A 20,446-nucleotide genomic window follows, 5' to 3' on the forward strand; every position below is an offset into this window, starting at 1 on the left:
ATGTGCACATCAAGGAACAGCATCTGTGCCATGCTCTTAGCTATCCTGCTACTTCCCGTGAGTTCTAGGTGGTAGGATTCCTAGTTCTGGGGATCAGGAGGTCCCGCGTTCGAGTCGTTGCCCAGTGGTCAGTGCTACCGTTTTTGTTTTTATAGCTGATTATAACCTACATAAGTCTGTAAGATTATTATTAGAAGGGAAAGAAATAAGAAAGCGAGAAACAAACGAGATTAAAGCCTGACACCGAGGTTGAAACACATTAGAAGCAAGAAAAAACTGAAAAGCCAACACTTGAGAGACTGGTCAACATTAGACTAAGTGCAGAAACCATGACCATGATATCAAGCTATCCTCTTAGATGCTCGCTTTCAAGTATGAAATCAGTCGTCGATTACATCCACGAAAGACTCACATACCTTTCCCCATTGCGGATGTAATATGCGTAATTTCGCTTCCCAACGTTTATAGCAGCCAACGATAATCTCGCATCTACGAGTATACAGGGATCCAGCGCGACTTACTTCGTTTATCTTCAGTGTTCACCCAGTAGAGACATTTTATCATTTCTACGTTTTCTATGTCTTCATAAAGCGAAAAGAGAAACTTATCAAGCTTCTCGTGTCCAGTGTAGCGGCAGGCATGGGGCTTAAATCTCCAAAATCCTGTAAATTATCTAAAATTGTTCCCACATTTCCTTTGATACTCACACCCCATAGTGTCAATCCGCAGATATCTGTGATTCCGCTGTTTGATACCTGATAAATAGCAACTTACCGCAATAGAAATCAAAGGGAAAATACTATGTACGTGCATATGTGTCGTAGATGAATGTTAAATTCTGCCCATGTAAGCATGCAGTAACTCCATCAGGCTAAAAAGGGGTTCCCTGACCAAGCTATTATTGAACAGTCCCGAAGTAAAATTGTAATGCGCACTCAGTTTTGAGAGATACGGGGATTTTGTAGAATCGTTAGTGAAGGATGTCTAGGAGCTTGGAGTTCTCATCATGTCGCCCTGCCAGACAGCAGCAATGGAAGTAGAAGTATTGATGATACCGCTGGTGGACTCATTATAGATGTATTTGATGTATGACTTGCAAAGTTGTTTTGAACGTTTTTTCAAAAGCCAGTAGCTTGGAAAGATGGTGCTAGAGTGGAGGTGAGAGAAAGAGAGAGAAGGCTGCAGACGTTGATTTATACCTGTCCCAAATAGTCCAGTGACGCCACAGTGAGCATTCAGTAAAAGTTGTAAAGTCAATGGTGGGATATCTAGCGAACGCTTTAGACGATGGTTAAAGTATGTCTTTCCGGATTCGGCGCAAGGGTGTAGATGTATATACTATCTACCTAGTAGGAATGGAGGACTATAAATATCGATATTCTTGTTTAAGAGAGAGAGGTTAAGAGAAGAGAATATACCTCTCTGAATATTTAGCACAAAGCACAAACAGCTGAGTATCCTCGAGAACCAAGCAGTAAACAGCTGGGCCAAGCTTCACCGGTGGATACTAGTCGGACACCATCACCGCAAGTGGAGACTGCCTTCATCCAACTGCTCCATTTCAATCTCGACATTTTGGTCCAAAATGAAAACTTCTCTCAGTTCACTGTGGCAGCACCTTCTTCGCTGCTACGATGCGCGTGCAATAGCTCACCAACCACAGAACTGTGCCTGTGACGATATACAGGCCCTGCCTAACTCCTGGACGGCAGAAGGCAATCCTCCTGGTCCAACGACTGCTAATCATGGGCCTCTTGCTTTCTCTGATCATCCACAGATATTTTGAACGTATTATTGGCCTGGAGGGATCCCGAGTTGTGTACAGCGGTACCCCCTAATAAAGGTCACGGAGGAGCAGAGTATGAACAATGTGGATGATTTTCCTGACGATCATGAGCTGATTGACAAAGCGAGGGTATGTTTACCGTTTGTCAGCGTAGGCCCTTATTGATTATGTTGGATTTGTCGCTCTGACATGAACCTGTCTAGTAGAGCTGAGTGTCTCCCGAGCTGGCAGGCATCCGAGAAGGCGAAGATGAAGGATATGAGCAACGGCAATGTCGGGCCCTCGTGGTACAATGGGCGTCGGCAGATCAGTCCTTCCGCGATGTAAGCCACCTATACTCAATAATAACTCATATATAATCAGCTAATCAACCACTCAGTCCTTCCATCTGCAATCAGCAGTGGATTACCCCTTCGCAGCTTTGACTCGCATTGAATCCAGATCCCATAAGTTCAGCAACTTCATCTGCATCAACTCAGTAGACACGCCTGTCAAGCGCACACGCTTCATCAAGATCCTCGTCCTTGCTGTACCAGCTAAACGGGGGGATCTCGCACCCTTTCATAGAAGGGGACCATCTTCCAACGATGGTGGAATCAAGCCCTGCTGGTTTCCCAGACACAACCACCTTCACTATCGACGATTTCATGATGTGTTCGTTCGTCGAGACTGCCGATTTCCAAACCATGACCATGTCTCGGAGTGGACACGTCCTCTTCGGAAACTCCATGATGTTTCATTGATCAGGATACGCTAGAGACAGGCCGCTTCTCGCGCGTGGAATTCACAACAAACAGAATGGTGGATAAATATATCCTAAGACGACTGTTCAACATGTACAAGGTTATGACTTATGTATTATGGCTGGGATTCGGGGTTGGCCGTCTCCAGGAAGTATGGGTACGAGTCAGTCAATGGCCTGTATGACATGTCATACCTGGACACTTTTGGTTTCATGATTCTGTGGGGGGTTTTGGTAAATCTACCAGTATGAATACTGGTCTTCGGATCCTCGATGTCCTTGAAACGGTATTTGAAAATGATGAGCTCCTCTCTGGATTCGATGGGAATGCAGAGGCGTGAGTGGAATGATATCTAGCTATAAGGCCTATGGTATTTCGCAATGAAGGCAAAGGGAAGAGCAGTGGATTACGATTTGCAGTATCTGAGAGATGGAAAAAAGCGGGGAAACTGTATCAGGAGCGCATGAGGGGAGTGGCTGTAAGTATAAGTGGCATTGGTGTATATAAATATCCAATTAAATCAGCAAGCCACTAACGCTAGAATATCATTCATCCATGGTGCTTGCATTGAGCAAGATATGCTGTATAATTAACTCTCTTTGTATGAGAAGGTAAATCTGTGCTTGCATAAACGCTCAGTATACTATTAGCGTGCGGGACAAAGCGACTTCATCGGAAGTCTTGAAATCGTGCAAAGAGTAAAGACAGGGGGAAAACAAAGAAAGCCATGCAAAGAGGCCCATTCCGTGCTTTCCTTTAAATTGAAAATGTAATAAAAATGCAGTCGCTTTCAATGCCTCCAAATCAAACTCAGAATCAGACGCAAAAGTCTACTTCGAAAACATCATCCCTCCCGGCGAATTCCACACGCATAACTTGCCCAGGCGTATGCTGAAACTGACTACGATAAGATGCAGTGTAATAATAAGAACTTCGAGTAAGAAATTGCGCGTCCAGAGGTTTAAGGCTGCCAGTAGGAGTAAAGGGTACAGAACCCAAGGGTTGACAGCAAGAGGGGTGCATGGTTGAAACACAGAAACCACCTGAACAAGGAAGAAACCGAGCTGGATCGCTGGAAATGGAGCCTGCCATGAAATAGCGGGAATGCGCCTCCATAGAGAAAATCGGCTTGGAGGAGGAGGCAGCAACGGCCGAAGAGAAGGCTCCTCATGTCGATGTACTTCCTGCTGGTGATCCCCTTGCCCCGGAGATAAAGATGGAGAATGTGAATACCTAGACCGAACTATTAGGTCCCTTTCCGGGCCCAAAGAAAGTCTCCCGTCGGTTTCAAGATCCATATCTTCAACGACTGGGGACATGGCATCGCTGCTCTCCTCGTACTGCGGACTATGACGCGTGGCTACTGGGCGAGTAAACGTCCTTTTCGGGGAGTGAGGCGGCCGGGGAAAAGTGGGAGCTGATGGATTCTCAACAGGATGAATTCTAGAGGCTGTATGCACATCAGGACTCGCCGAGCTGCCTCTTCTGGACCGTATATTTTCATTGGCATTGGCACCAGCCTGTAAACCACTTAAAACCTCTTCCGCAGAGGGTCGTCGATTAGGATCCACAGACAATAAACGCTCCAAAAAGGTGTACAGCTGCTCGGGTAATTCAGGCCTCATCCTCCGCGCATAGTCAAATCCTCTCCATTGACTGATCTCTTCGCGCAGACGGTCAAGATCCTCTTTTTCCTCATTAATGAGGTCCGCGTTCATATAGGGGAGTTGGGCAAAACATAAAAAATAAAGGATCATTCCCAGAGAGAAGATGTCAGATTTGAATGTGAAGTTACCAAATGGACCTTCTGGATATTCGCGCCGCAAAACCTCTGGGGCACAGTACGACACAGTTCCAGTGGCTCCAGTCGATCCTCGCATCGCATCCTGGGACTGAACTTCACCGAAATCACTGACTAACACACGTATACCATCACTTGTCTGATGTAGCAGGCAGTTGTTGGGCTTGAGGTCTCGATGTATGTAACCATTCGCGTGGAGATGTCGAAGCCCGGATGTGATGTCCTTAAAAAACGAATAGATTTCGTCAAAATGTAGCCTACGAGGCTCTGTCAGCTCGGATTCAGGTTCGGGCTCCCCTTTGGACTTTCTCCTGAGGCGCTCCTTCAGTTGCTGCGCTGTTGTGGAAGTTTGTACCGAGCCACAGATATAGTTATGCAAATCTCCGGCATTACAGTACTGTTGGAGAATGAATGCACAAGGAACACTAGGGCCGAATGTGCTGATTTTCGCATTTTCAAGCCAAACGTGGCGATAGGATACCAGATTCTGATGCGACAGGTGCTGCAACAGCTGGACTTCTCCTAAAACCTTTTCCAGCCACTCATGATCATCCCCGACCGGTACACGCTTGCAAGCATAATGTCCGAGCGAGACACCATCCAGCATATGCTTCACTAGCAACACCACACCCTTCCCACCTTTCCCCAGAATTCTTTCTTCAACAAAGAACTTTTTGAAATAATCTGGTGTAAAGGCTGCAGACGATATACCTTGTGTGGAGTGTGCGTTTCGTGTGTGACTTCGATCGCTCGTCGGACCATCCGGAAGAGCGGGTTGAGCGAGGCGACGGCGCGGAGAAGATGGGTGCGAAGAGCTTGCAAAGCTAGGTAGGCTATTATGAAGCATTCGAAAATAGTTGGGGTTTACGAATTCCGGCTGTGCATTAGGACTGGCATGATGTCCTTCCTGCCCCGCGTCATCGCCACGCATGGGACGGTGACAATATGGACAGTCGGCTAGCTCTATGCCATGAGCATCCTCAGCTGCATTCCTGAGGACCAGTTGCCGAGAGTCTCGATCGAAAACAACGACGGAGTCATTATGGCGTCTGTCACAACGAATATTAGAACTGAATCTATCAGGAGGTGAGCATGCCTTACAATACGACGTCAAGATTGGACGACCCATAAGGAATAATGGACATGCCGTCGTCCGCCATTGTCAAGGGAGAAGTCGCACATTTCCTGGAAACATGGAGACATGCAAGTCATGAATTACATACAAGAGGCTGGTAGCGAGATCGACGGCAACGTGGTGGTGCGACCAACACAGATGACGAAAGCGAGGCTGGAGAGCCCCACGTGAGCTACGGCGGTGAGGGCAGATGCAAAACTTATCCTCAAACTTATCAGCGGCCATACAAAGAACTATCTCGAGGAATATCCAAATAGCACTAATAGTAAGCAGTTGTATCAAAATAGATTCTTCTAAGGGCTAGGTGGGTATCTAATATGAAGAGTATGGACGAGCATATCTAGAACTGAGTAGTTCATGCCCCAGATAGAGCTACTATGTGCAGAGCTAGACTACAACCCAGTTGGCATGCCAAACGGATGTAGTGTGAATCAACAACAGGGTCGACGCTGTCTTTGTTCGGTGTTCTCAGCTCCAGTGAAAACTGGATAGACCTTCCCTGGAGCATTAGTCTGCAACCGATTTAGGTTATGACATCATATGTCGTGTGCGCTCCCTAAAGGAGGAATGAAGGCGAAACATCGCCAACGCAAATGGGTTCAAAGCACAAAGGAACCTCTGGCTGATGTCATGGTGCTGCTTTGATTGCAAAGAATTGACTGAGCAGTAATGGCTGTTACAGCTCAGTCATTCTCCTCCCCGCTTTCTACATCACTGACTTCGAGATTGGCAATCGAGTCATTATCATCGTCACTTTCATGGAAGCCCTCGAACTCTTCTGCCTCAGAAGCAGAACCCGGCTTTTCTGAAGCATATTCCGTCTTATTGGCTTCATCCAGTGTGGTTTCATCAAGCTTTCGCTTCCGGCCCATCTCTCCCAGTCTACCTTCTCGGCCTTCGATCTTCTCGCCATCCTTAACAGGGATGTAAGGTGGAGGAGTATACCAGGGAATCTTCCCCCTAAGGAAATCGTTGATGACCATCTTGGCGACGCCGTCAAGATCGGGCTCTCCTCCACGGAGAAGTCTGCCACCCTTACGGGCCAGGATGCTTAAAAATTCGATAGGATCTTCAGCATTCTTCACGCCATAAGTACGATCAAGATGCTTCGGCTGGACTCGTTTAAGAATAGCCGGGATATACTGTTCGGGGTTTTCCACATTCTCCACCCGGACAACACCTCGTAGAAGGATATCTTCCGGGGTGTCATTTTGGTTGGGCGGGACCACGCCTGGGCAGTCAATGAGGTAGATACGCTTCATCAAAGTAATGTACTGCCAGACCTTGGTTTCCCCAGGAATGGGAGCCACAGTACACACCTTCTTCTTGCGCAGAGTGTTGATAATCGAGGACTTGCCCGTATTGGGGTATCCAATGAATCCAACAGCAATCTGCTTCCGATCGGCGTGAAGAGATGAAAACTGTCTCAGCAGCTGAATCAAAGACCCCTTACCGAATGAGTTGTTTATCGAAGCATGGAACGCGAGAGTAGGGTAGTCTTTCGAAAGGTGGCGAACCCAAGCAGCCTGGTGTCAAGTTAGCAATTGACTACCAGAGTATACCACGTGTAGAGTATGGGAAGTAAATGAATAGAATGTGTGGAGCGTTACTAAGAGACTTGCTACTAAGCCGCCAAATGGCAGAGGCAAGACTCAACTCTTAAACGGAGCACAACTTCGCCCTTTGCGACCGATTTTCAAAACGAAAACCAGTCAGCCTAGCTTCAGAAAGAAGGTCGGCGCGGGCCAGCGTCAATCTACCAAAGCTGTAACAGACAAAACTCCCATGGTAAAGTACACGACACATAGTCGCAGGAAGAAGCCTTGACTTAGCGATGGCACAGGCCGAGGTAGCCTGATTGGTATCGAGGGAAATGGAACAGAGGAACCAAAAGTACTCAAAGAGAAATTGGGGAAGGGGAGAGGGGAAAAACGTACCGCCACTCCAGTCGGCACAAGATCACACTTGTTAAGCACAAAGATCAAGTGTTTATGTGGAGCCTCCTCTCGAATATACCTCTCAATGCTTCTGCAGCGCGTGCCTTCAGGATCACGCGCATCAAGTGCATGGATAACAACATCTGATGAATCGATAACCTTGTACAACTCATTCCAGATTCGCTTGCTTTGACCTTTCAAAAAGACCGATTCACGTGCGGTAGCATATGCACCAAGATTGCTATTATCTACATTGACATCTCCAGAAACAATCGGAGTGCCGTCTGTATGTGTATCCTGGTCTGTCTTCTCAACATAGGCATCATGCATTTTGGCCGTCTCGCCAGCTAGGTCTTCGAGAGATGAAACCCCAATTTTGACACGTTTTCTCTGAGCCTTAGGCCCAAAAGTGTCACTGTATGGCGAAGTCTCAATAGCCATCTTTGCTTCATGCTGTTTCAGCCCATTCACACCTTGACCGTCTCTGATCAGGCTCATGGGAAGCTTGTTGGTCTTGAGAAGAACTTGATAGGGGTCGGATGCACGCTCGGCGACGGCCTCGCGGAAGGACGTCAAAGCCTCTTGAGATATCACGCGAGTGTTCCCAAACCATTTACGGTGCGGCTCGATCCTAGCGACGGGGGCATCTCTGGATTGGTACGAAGCGGCCTTGGTGATATTTCCAGCAGCATCACGTTGAGCTTTACCATCTTTGAGCATATTCAAAGTTCTCAACTTCTTCGCATCTCTTCTCTCATATCAGTATACACATACAACTCTTCACCATGGCAAGGTAGCCTACCTGTAAAAATTTTCACCCTTAACCCTGACATTGCCCATGCCATCTCCAACCTTCCCCTGGCGCACTCTACGAGTGGCCTCCTTTTTTCCTGTACCCATAATGAATCCTGCTCTCTAAGAGAGGAATTCGTATAAAAATAGTAAAAAAAAAAAAGGTTGAAAAATAGGGCAGGGGGGAAAAGGTGGCAGAGCACAGGCAGAAGAAGAAAAATGTTTCGTTGCTAGTGAGAAATTTATTTTTTTTTTTGGGACACGGGCGCCAAGGCTATTGGTGCACAGACCAAGTGCGAGAAAATCCGCTTCGATCTCTTCCGCCTCTTACAACAGAACCACGTTGCCATCGTCTGCTCCGCAATTTGCAGTATTTCTCTATTGCGATGCGATGAATCTGTTCCTTACATTTTGAACCCTTCCTGTTTTGAAATCTCCCCCGAATTGATCTGAGAATTGAACCAGAGAACTGAGGTTGTTTATCATGTCTCTCCTCCGCAGCTGTCGGACTGCCACCGTGCAAATCCGAGGTTTCTCCTCGTCCTTCTATCTTCGAGTCGGGCCCGAATCGCCTGATTACATCGATATCCCTCAACCCGTCCAGCAGGGGGCACGTTCGGTCCGCCGTGTCAAGGGTACGCTCCCAGTGCCTCGAGAAATCTTTCCTGCCCGCCGAGTCGACAAACCAACCGAGAAGTACATCAGCGCTGCAACCCCCCTTCCATCCAATGTACCCGACATCGACTCGAATGATCCACATGTTCAATACATTGGCTGGAAGAGGCGCATGGCCGATATGAGGAGAAAGAATTTCCGAGAAGGTCTGCTGGAATTACGTGACCGGAAACAGCGGACGGACAAGCGCATGGAGCAGGAGAGTTTAGCGAAACAGTTACGGCGGAAATCCGTTCTTGGGCAGCCAGAAAGAGCGGACGAGAAGTTTACCCGCCCCTCTGTCATTCAGGACATGCTTCCTAAGCACACCTCAACCCTTCCTGACCCTGGCAGAGAAGAGCGCCTTGCGAACTCCCGGGCACGTTTTGAGGCCAAGAACGCTCGGAAAGCAATGGAACAACAAGATTCTCTGCAAGCACTCTACATGAATGCCCGTAATTTCATCACCACCGAGGCTCAACTTGCTGCCGAAATCGAGAGGGCCTTCCCCGAGGGAGAGAACGAGGCGTGGCGCAACGATCACCAGCAAGGTGAGAACATCTGGAACCTGGGCATGCCCCCGACTGTCCAATCTATTGTCGGTGATACCAAGAAAAATGAAGCAGCTCGCTGGGACCTCGTCCAAGGCAGGGTCAAAAAACTGGGTGAAGAACTTACCGGGGGCAAGTTGTAACGGTGGTACAATACTGTACATTACTCTAGATATTAGCTTGATCATTTTTCTCTTTTCTGTGTATACTATCTCTGCATCAGAACCGAAAATTCAACAATGCCTATATTTAGGACAATTGATGGTAGCGAGACGAAATAATGAATAAAGGGCTCTATCTTTCTGTGTTTGACATAACTAGTCAATAGAGACTTAACCGACCCCGAGACTCTGGGCTTATCAAGGGTCTCAAGAGAATCAAGACCCCAGAACCCGAGAAGCCTTACGATCCGTTTGTAGGCAGAGGGGTCAGTTACGCGATAAGGGGAAAATAAACGCAAAATAAAATAAAATTCTAAACTGCAACGTGAATAAATCTGTAGCTGTACACCCAATTTCATCCAAAAAGTGAACACCTTCGCTATGCATTTCCTATGTCGCTGGAACACCAAGAAGGAAAGAAAGGAGAAAAGAAAGGAGGAAAGACTCAGTGCGGGCATATTTTTAGAGTCATAATGAAAACGATTGGGCAAAGAATATATTCCATGCCTTGCGCACTACAGAGAATTATCCGGTTTTCATAGAAGCATCTGTAGCGGCAGCGGCAGTAGCTCTTTCGGTGGTAACAGGCTTATTCGTCGCATCGCGTTTTGATATCTCATCATCGATAAAGCATCCCAGCCCTGCGAAAGCCTCAAGTAAAGTGCGGGAATAGTACTCTCGAAGGTCATATCCACCCGCCTGCATACGAGTATCGTCTCTAATGGGGTCCAAGTAACTAGACGGATAGTGGTCGCGGAGTATATAGTAGTCCCGTTTGTTGGGGACCAGCCCACCAAACGGATCGTAAGGCTTCTCGGGTTCTGGGGTCTTGATTCTCTTGAGACCCTTGATAAGCCCAGAGTCTCCAGAGTCTCCAGCTTTTTCAGCAGCTGCAGCGGGTCCTTGACCACCTTTTTTGGCTTCCGAGCTGCGCAGAGCTGCCTGTTTCTGTCGGATACGTTCCTCCTCACTGCGTCGAGCAGAAGATTTCTTGAGCAACACTTTTTGTCCTTCTCGCGTAATAGCGGCTGCATCCGCTGGACGGCCAGCTGCAAGGCGAGTGAGAACATCTTCTCGTTCTGCAAGAAGCTCTCGTCGCTTATTCTCGTATTCCTGTCTCGCCGCTTCTCGTCGTATACGCGCCAATTCCTGCTCTTGAGTTTGTCGTTCTTGGAAAGACGAAGCCTCCTGAGCTTCGAGGGCTTGGTTGGTACGGATTGAACGGACATTCTCTGCGGCATATCTTTGAAGATTGGCTTCAGTCTTGGCCACATCGGTGCCATGGACAAGGTTCGCGATAATTTCTTCGCGCTGCTCAAGGAAGTCGTCCCATGCTCTCTTCGAGTCAAACTCTTCTTCACGGCGGTTAAGACTTGACAATATTAGCCGTATTTTATTTCTCACAAACAATCTTCAACATACATCTGCATGACCCTCCGCCGTATATCGACCTCCCTTTCCACACCAATATCCTCAAACGTCTGCTTCCGGAAACGATTCTTTCGTAGAGTTTTGTGGCACCCCGCTACTGGGCAATTTGCAGGGCCTGACGAGAAAATTCGATCCACGCAGGACTCGCACATTTTATGGTAGCATTCTGGATTGATGAGGAATCGCATGTCCGGATTTAAATACCGCGAGGATTTGCAGACGGGGCAGACCTCTAGAAAACATTAGTTCAGTTTTATGAACAGGGCATATAGGTACAACTGACCATCTTCATCCCCGCGATGGGGTATTGAGCCGCGAGAAGGGGGCATGGCCGTGAAAGTTGTGAAATATAGTACAGTATACAGCAGAGAAAGCGCCGTACATGGGGGCGTAATGCACTTCCCCAAATTTGCGATCAGGTGATATATACTTTCTTAGTCATAAAAGCAACCTTTCCTTTTTCGGTTTCTGTTTATCTTATGCTCGCGTTGCTTGATCCCTATCCTGCCTGTCCCACATACTTCCCTCCCAAGCAATGGATCCTCTTCCTGATCTACCTGAAGAGACTGATAAAATCTTCTGCAGCAAATGCGTGAAATTCTACGGCGTTGATGAATTCAAGTTTAACAAGGACGGGAAGCCACAAAGAACTTGCAAGCGCCATGGTCGAAAACGCGCGTTGGAGCTCGATGACTGGGACAGTTTCACCCGGCTTCTCCGAAATTGGAATAAATTGGCAAGTATCTTTGAGATTGTAGAAATGCAAAGCTTAGACTGGTGGACAAACAGGCTCTTCTAACCTGATCTGAATTGATAGAATCAAGACCAAATACTCGAAGGGAGCTATATTTTTGATTTGGATACTCTACCTGTTAATTTCGGCTCCCTGCGTGCGCTTGAAGTTGCAAATGGCGATGGAGATGACATCGACCGTAACACGCTTCTGCGATCCGAAGTGAACGCGGCGATGCACGACCTGGGTGTAGTGATTTGGAAGGCGGGTGGGTTTCGTTTCCGCCACACGGGAACCAATTTCCAAAGTTTCACGTACAAATACCACTGCTCCCAAGACCTGATGCACGTTAAAACTATCAGTCTACGGTGGAGGAAGAGAAGCAGCGGGATGGCCGACGAATGGCGCGGTTTCCTTGCCAAAGCAAGCTCAATATACGGCCGTGTTTACAGAGCCGAACGCTATCTCTATCGATCTGTCATCAATGGCACATACCCTATGAAGACATCGAACTGTCACCAGTTGTGCAAGAAGTGATCAATTCGCTTGTATCCACCAAAACTCCGTCCGAAATATACCGTGAGATTCGACAGATTCCAGAAGGAAAACCGGTGACGAGGCATCAAGTGTACTATCTGTGGCAGAAAGCGAATGCAGAGATCTGGCAGCGAGACTTAGATCCCTTCGTCTCGGCCACAATGCTTCTTTCTGAAGACAGTCGCTATCGTGATCACCACGCAGTCTTCACGGCGGGAAACCTGAGGGCATTAGGGTTCTTCGCCTCTGAAACCATTGAAAAGTTGCGGGGATCCGCCCCTCAATTAGTGATGGACTCCACGTTTGGAACCAACAGTGGTGGTATGGACCTATTTGCGGTATTGGCCGAAGTTGAAGGTACTGGAGTTCCGCTTGCATATTGCCTGGTCGAGCTGCTAAAGCCTCCTCCTCAGGCCAACCCAGCACAGAAGAAACCCATCCGTGCGGACCCTGGAGCGACGACATACATTCTTCAGCAATTTCTTGAACGACTGAAAAATTTCGGGTTCAATCCAAGATGCGTAGCGATTGACAAGGACTCATCAGAAATTGCCGCAGTCACGGCAGTGTGGTCTGGGGTAAAAGTTCAACTTTGCTACTGGCATGTGAAACGGGCTGTAAGCACAAAGCTCAATTCGTCTAAAAGCACTAACACGCAAAATCACTACCGGCCCGAGGAAGCCCAGAAACTGGTCTCAGATTTGGAGATCTGCTGGGGCTCGTTGCCAATCCGCCGACCGCTGGGCCATCGATTTGGTGATTGCGCCTGCCCATCGAAGGGGATAAAATCGACGAAATTGGTAGACTGGAACCCGCAACCAAGGAGGACCGGGACACAGTTCTAGAAATTTTCTGTCGACATTTTAACCTTCATCCCCTCATTCCTGATTCTAATGGCACATATAAGTCCTCGACGACTTTGCATCGCGAATGTGCGGCCGAGATGCATACGTGGTGTAAGGAACGGGGATATTACCGTCTTTGGGCTTATCTGTATATCAACTGGTACTGTCCCGAACAGTGGAAGCTGTGGGCACGGGCCGCCGATCCTACTGATATCCCAGTGGTGAAAACAACAATGATTGTTGAGTCACACTGGCGAACGCTAAAGCACGACTATCTTCATCGATTCAATCGGCCGCGGGTTGACCTGGTGGTGTGGGTCTTGACGTCGCGAGTTCTCCCGGATGCCGTCCATCGAATGAAAGCTATTTCCAGTGGGCAGTTTCGCATATTCAAAGCTCGATGGAGAGATGCCTTCAAGAAGCAGTGGCGTAAGGAAGCCTGTAAAACCGTGGATCCGGACAAATTAAAAGAATACCACACGAATCCAGTTAACTGGGTCTGTGCTTGCAAATCCTTCCTCCACAGTCGCTTCCTTATATGCAAACACATCGTCTATTGCTTTGAGTTACCCAGTCCAGACTGTTTTGAAACTGTTAGTCGCCAGACAGTCTATCCTTTCTGGAAAGATGAACAATTGATTTTGCGACCTGAGTATGCGCCGAGGGAGGGACTCCGCACTCGAAAACTGCATGGAATCGTTGAAATGCAAGACAGCACCCTATCATCCCTACTATACTCTTCAGAAAGCGAGTCAGAGCAGGATGAGGATGGAGATGATGACCAGGAGGCTGTGCCCATGGAAATCCTCGTCGCAGAATTCAGAGAAGTGATGCAAAATGCGATGAATCTTTTGAGGATCAAAGTAGCAAAGGGAAATGAAAAGTTTGTGGAGAGATTTATAGCTTCTAACCAAATGAATCGTATCTTGGTGGAAGAAGTTAAGCGCCGTCGTAATATGCGAAGCATGCCACGGACTTGGGGAGATGTAAACATCCAGCAACGATGTATTTCAAATAAATTGTTAAATTGCGGGAATTTTTAATTGGAGGATTAAAGTCTTGGCATTTCTATCATGTGATCGCACGGTTGGGGAAGTGCATTACGCACACTTCGCCGTACAGCAGTAACGGAACAGTCAGACGGAGGATCGGAGCTTGATAATCCAGGTGGCGCGATGAACCAATCAGGTTCTTCCGACAGTTTTCCGCATGGAATCCGTGGACTTTTTTTTTTTTTCAGCCACTGCGACAGGACGAAACTCTTCTCTCATGCACTTTAAAGCTTAGCCGTTAGTTCATTTGGAAGTACGTCACTATATTATTCAGCTGCCAAAGGTTTGAAAATGGGGGTTCCCAATAGATGATCTGCTAGGTGTCGAACGTCAGCGTCTCGAACTTGAAGGCAACATCCTCGAACTGCAGAAGTCCCTTTACCGCTGGAGAACACAGGAGGCTGAGTACGATGGCTTAAAGGAGGAATTCAGCGATCTCGACGATACTGCAACGATAGATGATTTCCTCGAAGTGGGCCGCAATTATGGTGGAACCTTGGTGACGGAGGAGGAACTCACTGCGATTGTCAACGGACAGGACGCCACTCGCACCAGAGAACAGATAACCAGACTTGTTCTAAGACGACTTGATAATGCAAAGCAAAATGTGACTACATTGGAGAAAATTCTACGCTCCGCGGAGAATAAACTACACGCTTTGGATTCTATCGAGCAGCTACCAGCAGAACCCACGGCCGATTTCCCCATGACAGAAATTGTCGAAGAGCTTGATGGGGAAGGAAATATCATCTCCAGCTCGACCAATACCCCAGGAGATGAGGCGCAGGGTCTGCTAGAACTATTGAAGAAGGCTGGCGTGAAGGATATTCCAGAGACCCCGCAGACGAATATCCAGGGTAGAGCTCTGCAAGAATCGCAAGATAAGCCTCCGATGGGAGGCGACTCAAATCTCGCGGACAAAGAGAATGAAACCACTCTCGGCGAAAAGGAACCGCCTAAACCCCTCCCTCTAGACACAAAGGGAAGCTCTCAACCCCGTCTCGCAGATGACAAACCCTCGCCATCGGAGTCATCTAAGATTCCTGAAGAGCACCCTGTCACGGATATTGACGAAAGCCCAGAGGATGCCCAACTACGTCGCGAAATGCTTAGGTACAGTCTTGACGAAGTTGGGGCTGTTGTTGCAGAACTCGAGCTAGATGAAGACGCAAGCGATATTTCTGTTGATGAGGATGCTGATGTTTTTGCATATGATGAAGAAGATGATAGTGAGGAAGACGAATTTGGCCGAAGCAAACATTCTGTTCTGGACGAGGACTACCATCGACAAATGCGTGAATTAGAATCCAAATTGAATGCACGAGGAATGTGGAATATGGGCAAAGACACTGAATCACTTCCTGAAGAATTGAAAGAAGAACTTCAACAGCCCGCTACAGTCCGCATCAAGAAAGCCACCAGTCAGACAGATGCTCCAGTTACGGAAAAGAAGGCCAAAAAGAAGGTCGCTTTTTTGCTGATGAGCTTGACATTGCTCCAGCTCCTAAGCCCCCAGCTACGGAAAAGAAGAAGCTTCCTCCAAGACAGTCAGACGTGCCAGTTTTGTCTGATTCTGTTGTGGAACGTACAGAGCCGCTGGCAAAGGGACCGACTCCGAATGACGCGCCAAGAAAGGCTTCCCGCTTCAAGAGTGCTCGGATTAATGAAGCCAAAGACCCCATCGCACTGGCTACTCTGTCGGAAGGTAGCTCTAAGCGTACCGAACCCCATCCGTCTTTACGCAAGCCACAAGTACCGTCATCATCAGCATCTTCATTACCGTTATTCCCTGCCAGACCTGCAGAACCTAAGCCGTTTTCACAGCCCATCTCAGATGTGGACAAGCTAGTCATCCGGCAGGGACCTCAAGGGCAAATCCTGGCCAATAGCCTTGTTGAGCGCGAGATTCTTGAAGGTGCCGCCGCTCCACCCGAACCGGACGAGCTCGATGAGCAGCTCCACCGAAAAGAGATCGCAAGCGAGTTCTACAGGATGAGAAACCGGCTGATCAAACAGAACGGTGGCTTTGTGGACGAGGAACCTGAACGGGTGCCGATTGATACCGAAGATGTTCCGCGGGTTAGCAAATTTAAAGCTTCCCGGATGAGCTAGTCTCTTAAAGAACATAGACCTAGGAATACAGATACCCCAATACATTATATACATGTCTGGACTGTGTATTCTGCTCACCGTAGCATCTACGGAGTTTCAGTGTTCGATCACAGGCCCTTTTACGGCCTGTGACGACAATGGTCATATCATAACCAAATGATATGATCATCCAAGAAACTCCAAGATTGAATCGGGGCTCTCTGACAGCATTTTTCCATGCCCTCTACAGGACGTACTGGACTTACATGAGTACTTACGAACTGTGACGGTATGGACTTCATGAAGATGCGGCTACGTTTCACCCCCGACATTATGTATCGATAGCAACAATGTATAAGCTATGGGTGTATCTAGGCTGCCCTATATCTATATAATCGAATATACTCCCATTGTTCAATTGAATTAGTAATGAATGCACAGTCCGAACGATAAGCCTTCTTCGAATGGTTCTCCGTAAGGCTCTACAGAACCAGATTCGACCCCCGCTCTTCTAGTGTCGCATTTCACTATAACAATATCCCGCTCTAAGAGTCCTCATGACTAATATCTTGTACTAGGTGCGTCATCGAGGTTAATATTGTCACTTGTCTATCTCCTAGGCAGTGATCCGGAATTAGAAGAAATTAGCTCCGAGTAAACGCCGAACGTTCTTCCATCCATGGACTTAATATTCAACGAGGCATTACGGAAATTGATTGATCAATGACCGACATCGCATTTTAATTCTATCCCAGGTCCTCAGCGCACTGAGATATTCCAATCATGATCTCTACAAAAGCCAGGCCAACGCGTTGGATGTTCGCAACTTCGTATCGTCTCACACGACATCTTACCCCGATATTGACTCTTCTCAAGTCCAACTTCCCCAGCCATACGTGGTATGTATAATCGGCGGCCGAGGCGCAGCAGGAGGTGCTTTGGCACGATCTTACGCAAGAGCCGGTGCGTCCGGGATTATCCTCGGTGCTCGAACAATATCCCTTCTCGAAGAAGTCGCCAACGAAGTCAAGATAATCAGTCCCTCCACAAAGGTGGTGGTGGAGAAATGCGATATATCTTTAAACGACAACGTCGCGTCTCTGGCTGCAAAGTCACAGGCTGAATTTGGGGACATTTGGATGTCGTGGTCGTCAACTCGGGGTACTCTGGACCGATTGTCAATGATATCATAAAGGAACCACCAGATGTGTTTCAGCAAGCAATTAACGTCAATTATACTGGGACGTATCATGCCGCGCATCATTTTCTCCCTTTGTTGTTGAATAGCCCTACTGGGGCAATGAGCTTCATCGGGATCAGCTCCATGGCAGCTCCAACGGTGGCGGGGCCAGTGGCGCATATTCACTACTGCACGAGCAAGGCAGCTCAAGTTAAGGTTATTGAGATGATCAGTGAACAGTATGCTAGCAAAGGGTTGTTTTGTGCGAGTGTACATCCTGGTGGGATAAAAGCGACCTTTCCGCTAGCGTCACGCCAAAGGAGTACGAGGGTAGTAAGTGATTCTTCCATGATCTGATTTGATATGTCAGTGGGGTTAGACTAAACAGTGTTGTTATTAAAGTGCTTGTCGATGATCCAAACTTGGTTGGATCCTTTTGCGTATGGTTGACAAAGGACAAAACCTCCAAAGCCAAGGAAGCGCTAAATGGGCGATTCTTATCATGCAAATGGGATATAAAAGAGCTGGGAGGCAGAGTTTGACGAGATATTGAAGAAAGATCTGTTGCGTTTTCGTATTGCAGTTGAGTGAGTGTGAACTAGGGCAGGACAGGGCTTAGTTCTTTAGCCAGTTGATCATAGAATTGTGGTTAGAGAATTAAATTGTAATAAAGAAGACAGTACTATCTCTTAATGTAGCAGTATGCATCAAGCTACGAAGTTATCTGTTATAGCAGTTTCAGTTAGTATGCAAATTAGTACTCTGGCCGTATGGAAAGCGACAATGAGATAGAAGGGACAAGCTATTGAAAAATATGCATTTAAATCAGGCTCAGACGACATATTCATTAATGTCTCATATATTTTAAGTCGTATGGATATGATTCTGGAACCCGCAGGCAAAGTCACTTTTGAGTGGCACATATACAGTGCAGTACACTGAATCACACTGGATATAGTGTCTCAATCATACAGCACGTATACACCATTAAGGTAGGCAGCGACAACCAAGCAAGTCTCATCTTTATGACCAAAACAGGCTACAAGATGCTAGTAAGAGGTACTATAGGTCGTTCGCTGAGAGGAACAACACTGTACAAGAATTTTCTTTAGTTCTATGCTTGTCAAGGTACTGCAATCTTCAGGACAAGAAAGAAAATAAAAAATAAAAACTGAGACCGCCAGGTCGAGTATTAGATACTTCTACAGTTCCGATTACACAGTGCATGTGGTACATGCATACGGGGCAGCAGCCAAACAATCTAGCGTGCATTAACCAAATTGAAAGTAATAACAGTAGTAATACTATTATTACTAAAAAAAAAAAAAAGAAAGGATACGGGGATATAGCAGGCATCTATCTACGGAAACTCAATCAGTTTGAATTCATGACCTTGCCATTCCGAGCACACAGAGACGCCTAGATGGTGGTGAGACATGTCGATGATGATAGAGAATACCACTCTCTTGGGTATTTCAAGTTTACGCTACATTATAAGCACTGAATTTTTACAGAAAGTATACTTTTAGCAACATTTACGCCTGGTCAACGCGGGTCAGCGGCATTAACGCCGCCTGTTCAATTGCACTACAGAACGTTCCGGCAACCAATAGCACTGCTTCGAGTCTTAGAAACTCTCGGAACAATTATTTCGGACCATCATAGTAACGTACCAGACTTGACGATCGAATCATCGGGCCTCGTTCCACGTCAACAAGGAATGAAGAGTGCCTACTATGGCTCCTGGGGTGGGGCATACTACAGTATACGCGCGGATGGCGTGGATTCCCGGGTGGATCAGACTAGAAACAGGGAAAAGCTTATGCCAGATTGATGGATATAGCACAAGGCTTAGACATCTATACAGAGGGGCCAAGGGGCAAAGGGAGTCATTAGTGGTTCTCCTGCCCGTGTTGTTTCTATATATACCACCCCTTAGGCAATGATTGCATAATGCTCGGATGCACGGAGTAGGGAGACGGTATTGTCGTTAGGTTGGATCGTTTCTTATTACCCATCAAAGACATTCACTGGCGGAGATAATGCCAAACTGAAGTGGCGACAATTCGATCTACTTTGAAACCTTCCCTGGATAAATGGGTTTGAAATCGATCAATCCCTGTTATTTTCCCAATGATCATTAACTTTGATGGACACCATTACATAAGACATAACTAAATCAAAAATAAGAGGCAGTGCCATTGGTGGTGAATCATGCCATGTCCCACCAGTTTTCTACTCTGTAAAGAGCCCATCAACATTTTTCCAGAAGGGACGTCGCCATTGTTGCCTAGTGAAAATCTGGGAGACTGACAATGATGCATCTTATGTTGTGGAGGTTCTTTGAAGGCAATGCTGAGCAGCCCAAGTGATCCAAGGCACATACTGCCTAAAACTTCCGGAATCAAGAAGCACCATGGAGCGCAAGTACCATTCAGAAAACCCCCAAAAAATCAGGCTCAAGTTGGATTGGCCTTTAGACATCGGGATTCGGGATACATCCTATAATATCGAAGCAATGGAAGACATGACCGAAATACAATCATCCTTGCGAAGGCCACTACGAAAATATGCCAAGTGGTGGATTGCGCGTACGGGTACCGTGGATGGTACTTGTCATTGCCACCTGAGTCGCTAGATGCTATGGATCGATAATTCAATGACCAGGGCAGAGTTTCTGACCCAACTGCTCTTTGACGGGCTCGGATCCACCGGTGGCTTATGCTCTGGTCGCCTTGGTTATTGGTATGGCTTGTATCTCTCACCCAACTTCTGGAAACGCCGCTCTCATTGACTGATCTCTCCACCATGACTTTGGTACATGACGTCTTCCTTAATGTCTTTCCGATCCCGGGGCTTCTAGGCCCTGGCTCTCTCGGACACCTGGCAGCTTGTTTGTTTATTCTGACTTGTTTTAACTGGGTCAATGGCGTTCATCCACATCTTATTCCATGGCAACAATGACGACATATGCATTGCAGCCAGCTATACCTGTACCTCTATTTTCAATCTCCCTG

General features: G+C 47.2%; 6 protein-coding genes across 6 annotated transcripts; 3 read left to right on the forward strand and 3 right to left on the reverse strand.

Annotated features, from left to right (window-relative positions):
• Positions 1-1,861: 1,861 nt before the first annotated feature.
• On the forward strand, positions 1,862-2,543 carry ATNIH1004_004830 (uncharacterized protein; the record flags this gene model as incomplete). Its single annotated transcript, XM_033569496.1, has 3 exons — positions 1,862-1,915; positions 2,011-2,109; positions 2,166-2,543. 3 exons carry the CDS (start codon positions 1,862-1,864, stop codon positions 2,541-2,543), a joined length of 531 nt encoding a protein of 176 aa, XP_033428302.1.
• An 816-nt stretch (positions 2,544-3,359) lies between these two features.
• On the reverse strand, positions 3,360-5,490 carry IKS1 (protein kinase IKS1; the record flags this gene model as incomplete). Its single annotated transcript, XM_033569497.1, has 2 exons — positions 3,360-5,379; positions 5,432-5,490. The coding sequence occupies 2 exons, from the start codon at positions 5,488-5,490 to the stop codon at positions 3,360-3,362; spliced, it is 2,079 nt and encodes a 692-aa protein (XP_033428303.1).
• A 658-nt stretch (positions 5,491-6,148) lies between these two features.
• Positions 6,149-8,302, reverse strand: NOG2 (putative GTPase NOG2; the record flags this gene model as incomplete). Its single annotated transcript, XM_033569498.1, has 3 exons — positions 6,149-6,991; positions 7,403-8,150; positions 8,205-8,302. The coding sequence occupies 3 exons, from the start codon at positions 8,300-8,302 to the stop codon at positions 6,149-6,151; spliced, it is 1,689 nt and encodes a 562-aa protein (XP_033428304.1).
• Positions 8,303-8,678: 376 nt separating this feature from the next.
• On the forward strand, positions 8,679-9,542 carry ATNIH1004_004833 (uncharacterized protein; the record flags this gene model as incomplete). Its single annotated transcript, XM_033569499.1, has 1 exon — positions 8,679-9,542. The coding sequence occupies one exon, from the start codon at positions 8,679-8,681 to the stop codon at positions 9,540-9,542; it is 864 nt and encodes a 287-aa protein (XP_033428305.1).
• Positions 9,543-10,085: 543 nt separating this feature from the next.
• TFB3 (TFIIH/NER complex subunit TFB3) lies at positions 10,086-11,320 on the reverse strand (the record flags this gene model as incomplete). Its single annotated transcript, XM_033569500.1, has 3 exons — positions 10,086-10,932; positions 10,983-11,223; positions 11,275-11,320. The coding sequence occupies 3 exons, from the start codon at positions 11,318-11,320 to the stop codon at positions 10,086-10,088; spliced, it is 1,134 nt and encodes a 377-aa protein (XP_033428306.1).
• Positions 11,321-11,526: 206 nt separating this feature from the next.
• On the forward strand, positions 11,527-17,442 carry ATNIH1004_004835 (prefoldin-like protein; the record flags this gene model as incomplete). The annotated part of the gene is made up of 7 exons (XM_033569501.1): positions 11,527-11,731; positions 11,816-11,992; positions 12,247-12,878; positions 13,169-14,111; positions 14,479-15,579; positions 15,660-16,237; positions 17,005-17,442. 7 exons carry the CDS (start codon positions 11,527-11,529, stop codon positions 17,440-17,442), a joined length of 4,074 nt encoding a protein of 1,357 aa, XP_033428307.1.
• Between the last annotated feature and the right edge of the window lie 3,004 nt (positions 17,443-20,446).

The sequence above is a fragment of the Aspergillus tanneri genome (genome assembly GCF_003426965.1).
Source record: "Aspergillus tanneri strain NIH1004 chromosome Unknown AapTan_3_pilon_pilon_pilon, whole genome shotgun sequence".
In the NCBI taxonomy this organism is placed as follows: Eukaryota; Fungi; Ascomycota; class Eurotiomycetes; order Eurotiales; family Aspergillaceae; genus Aspergillus; species Aspergillus tanneri.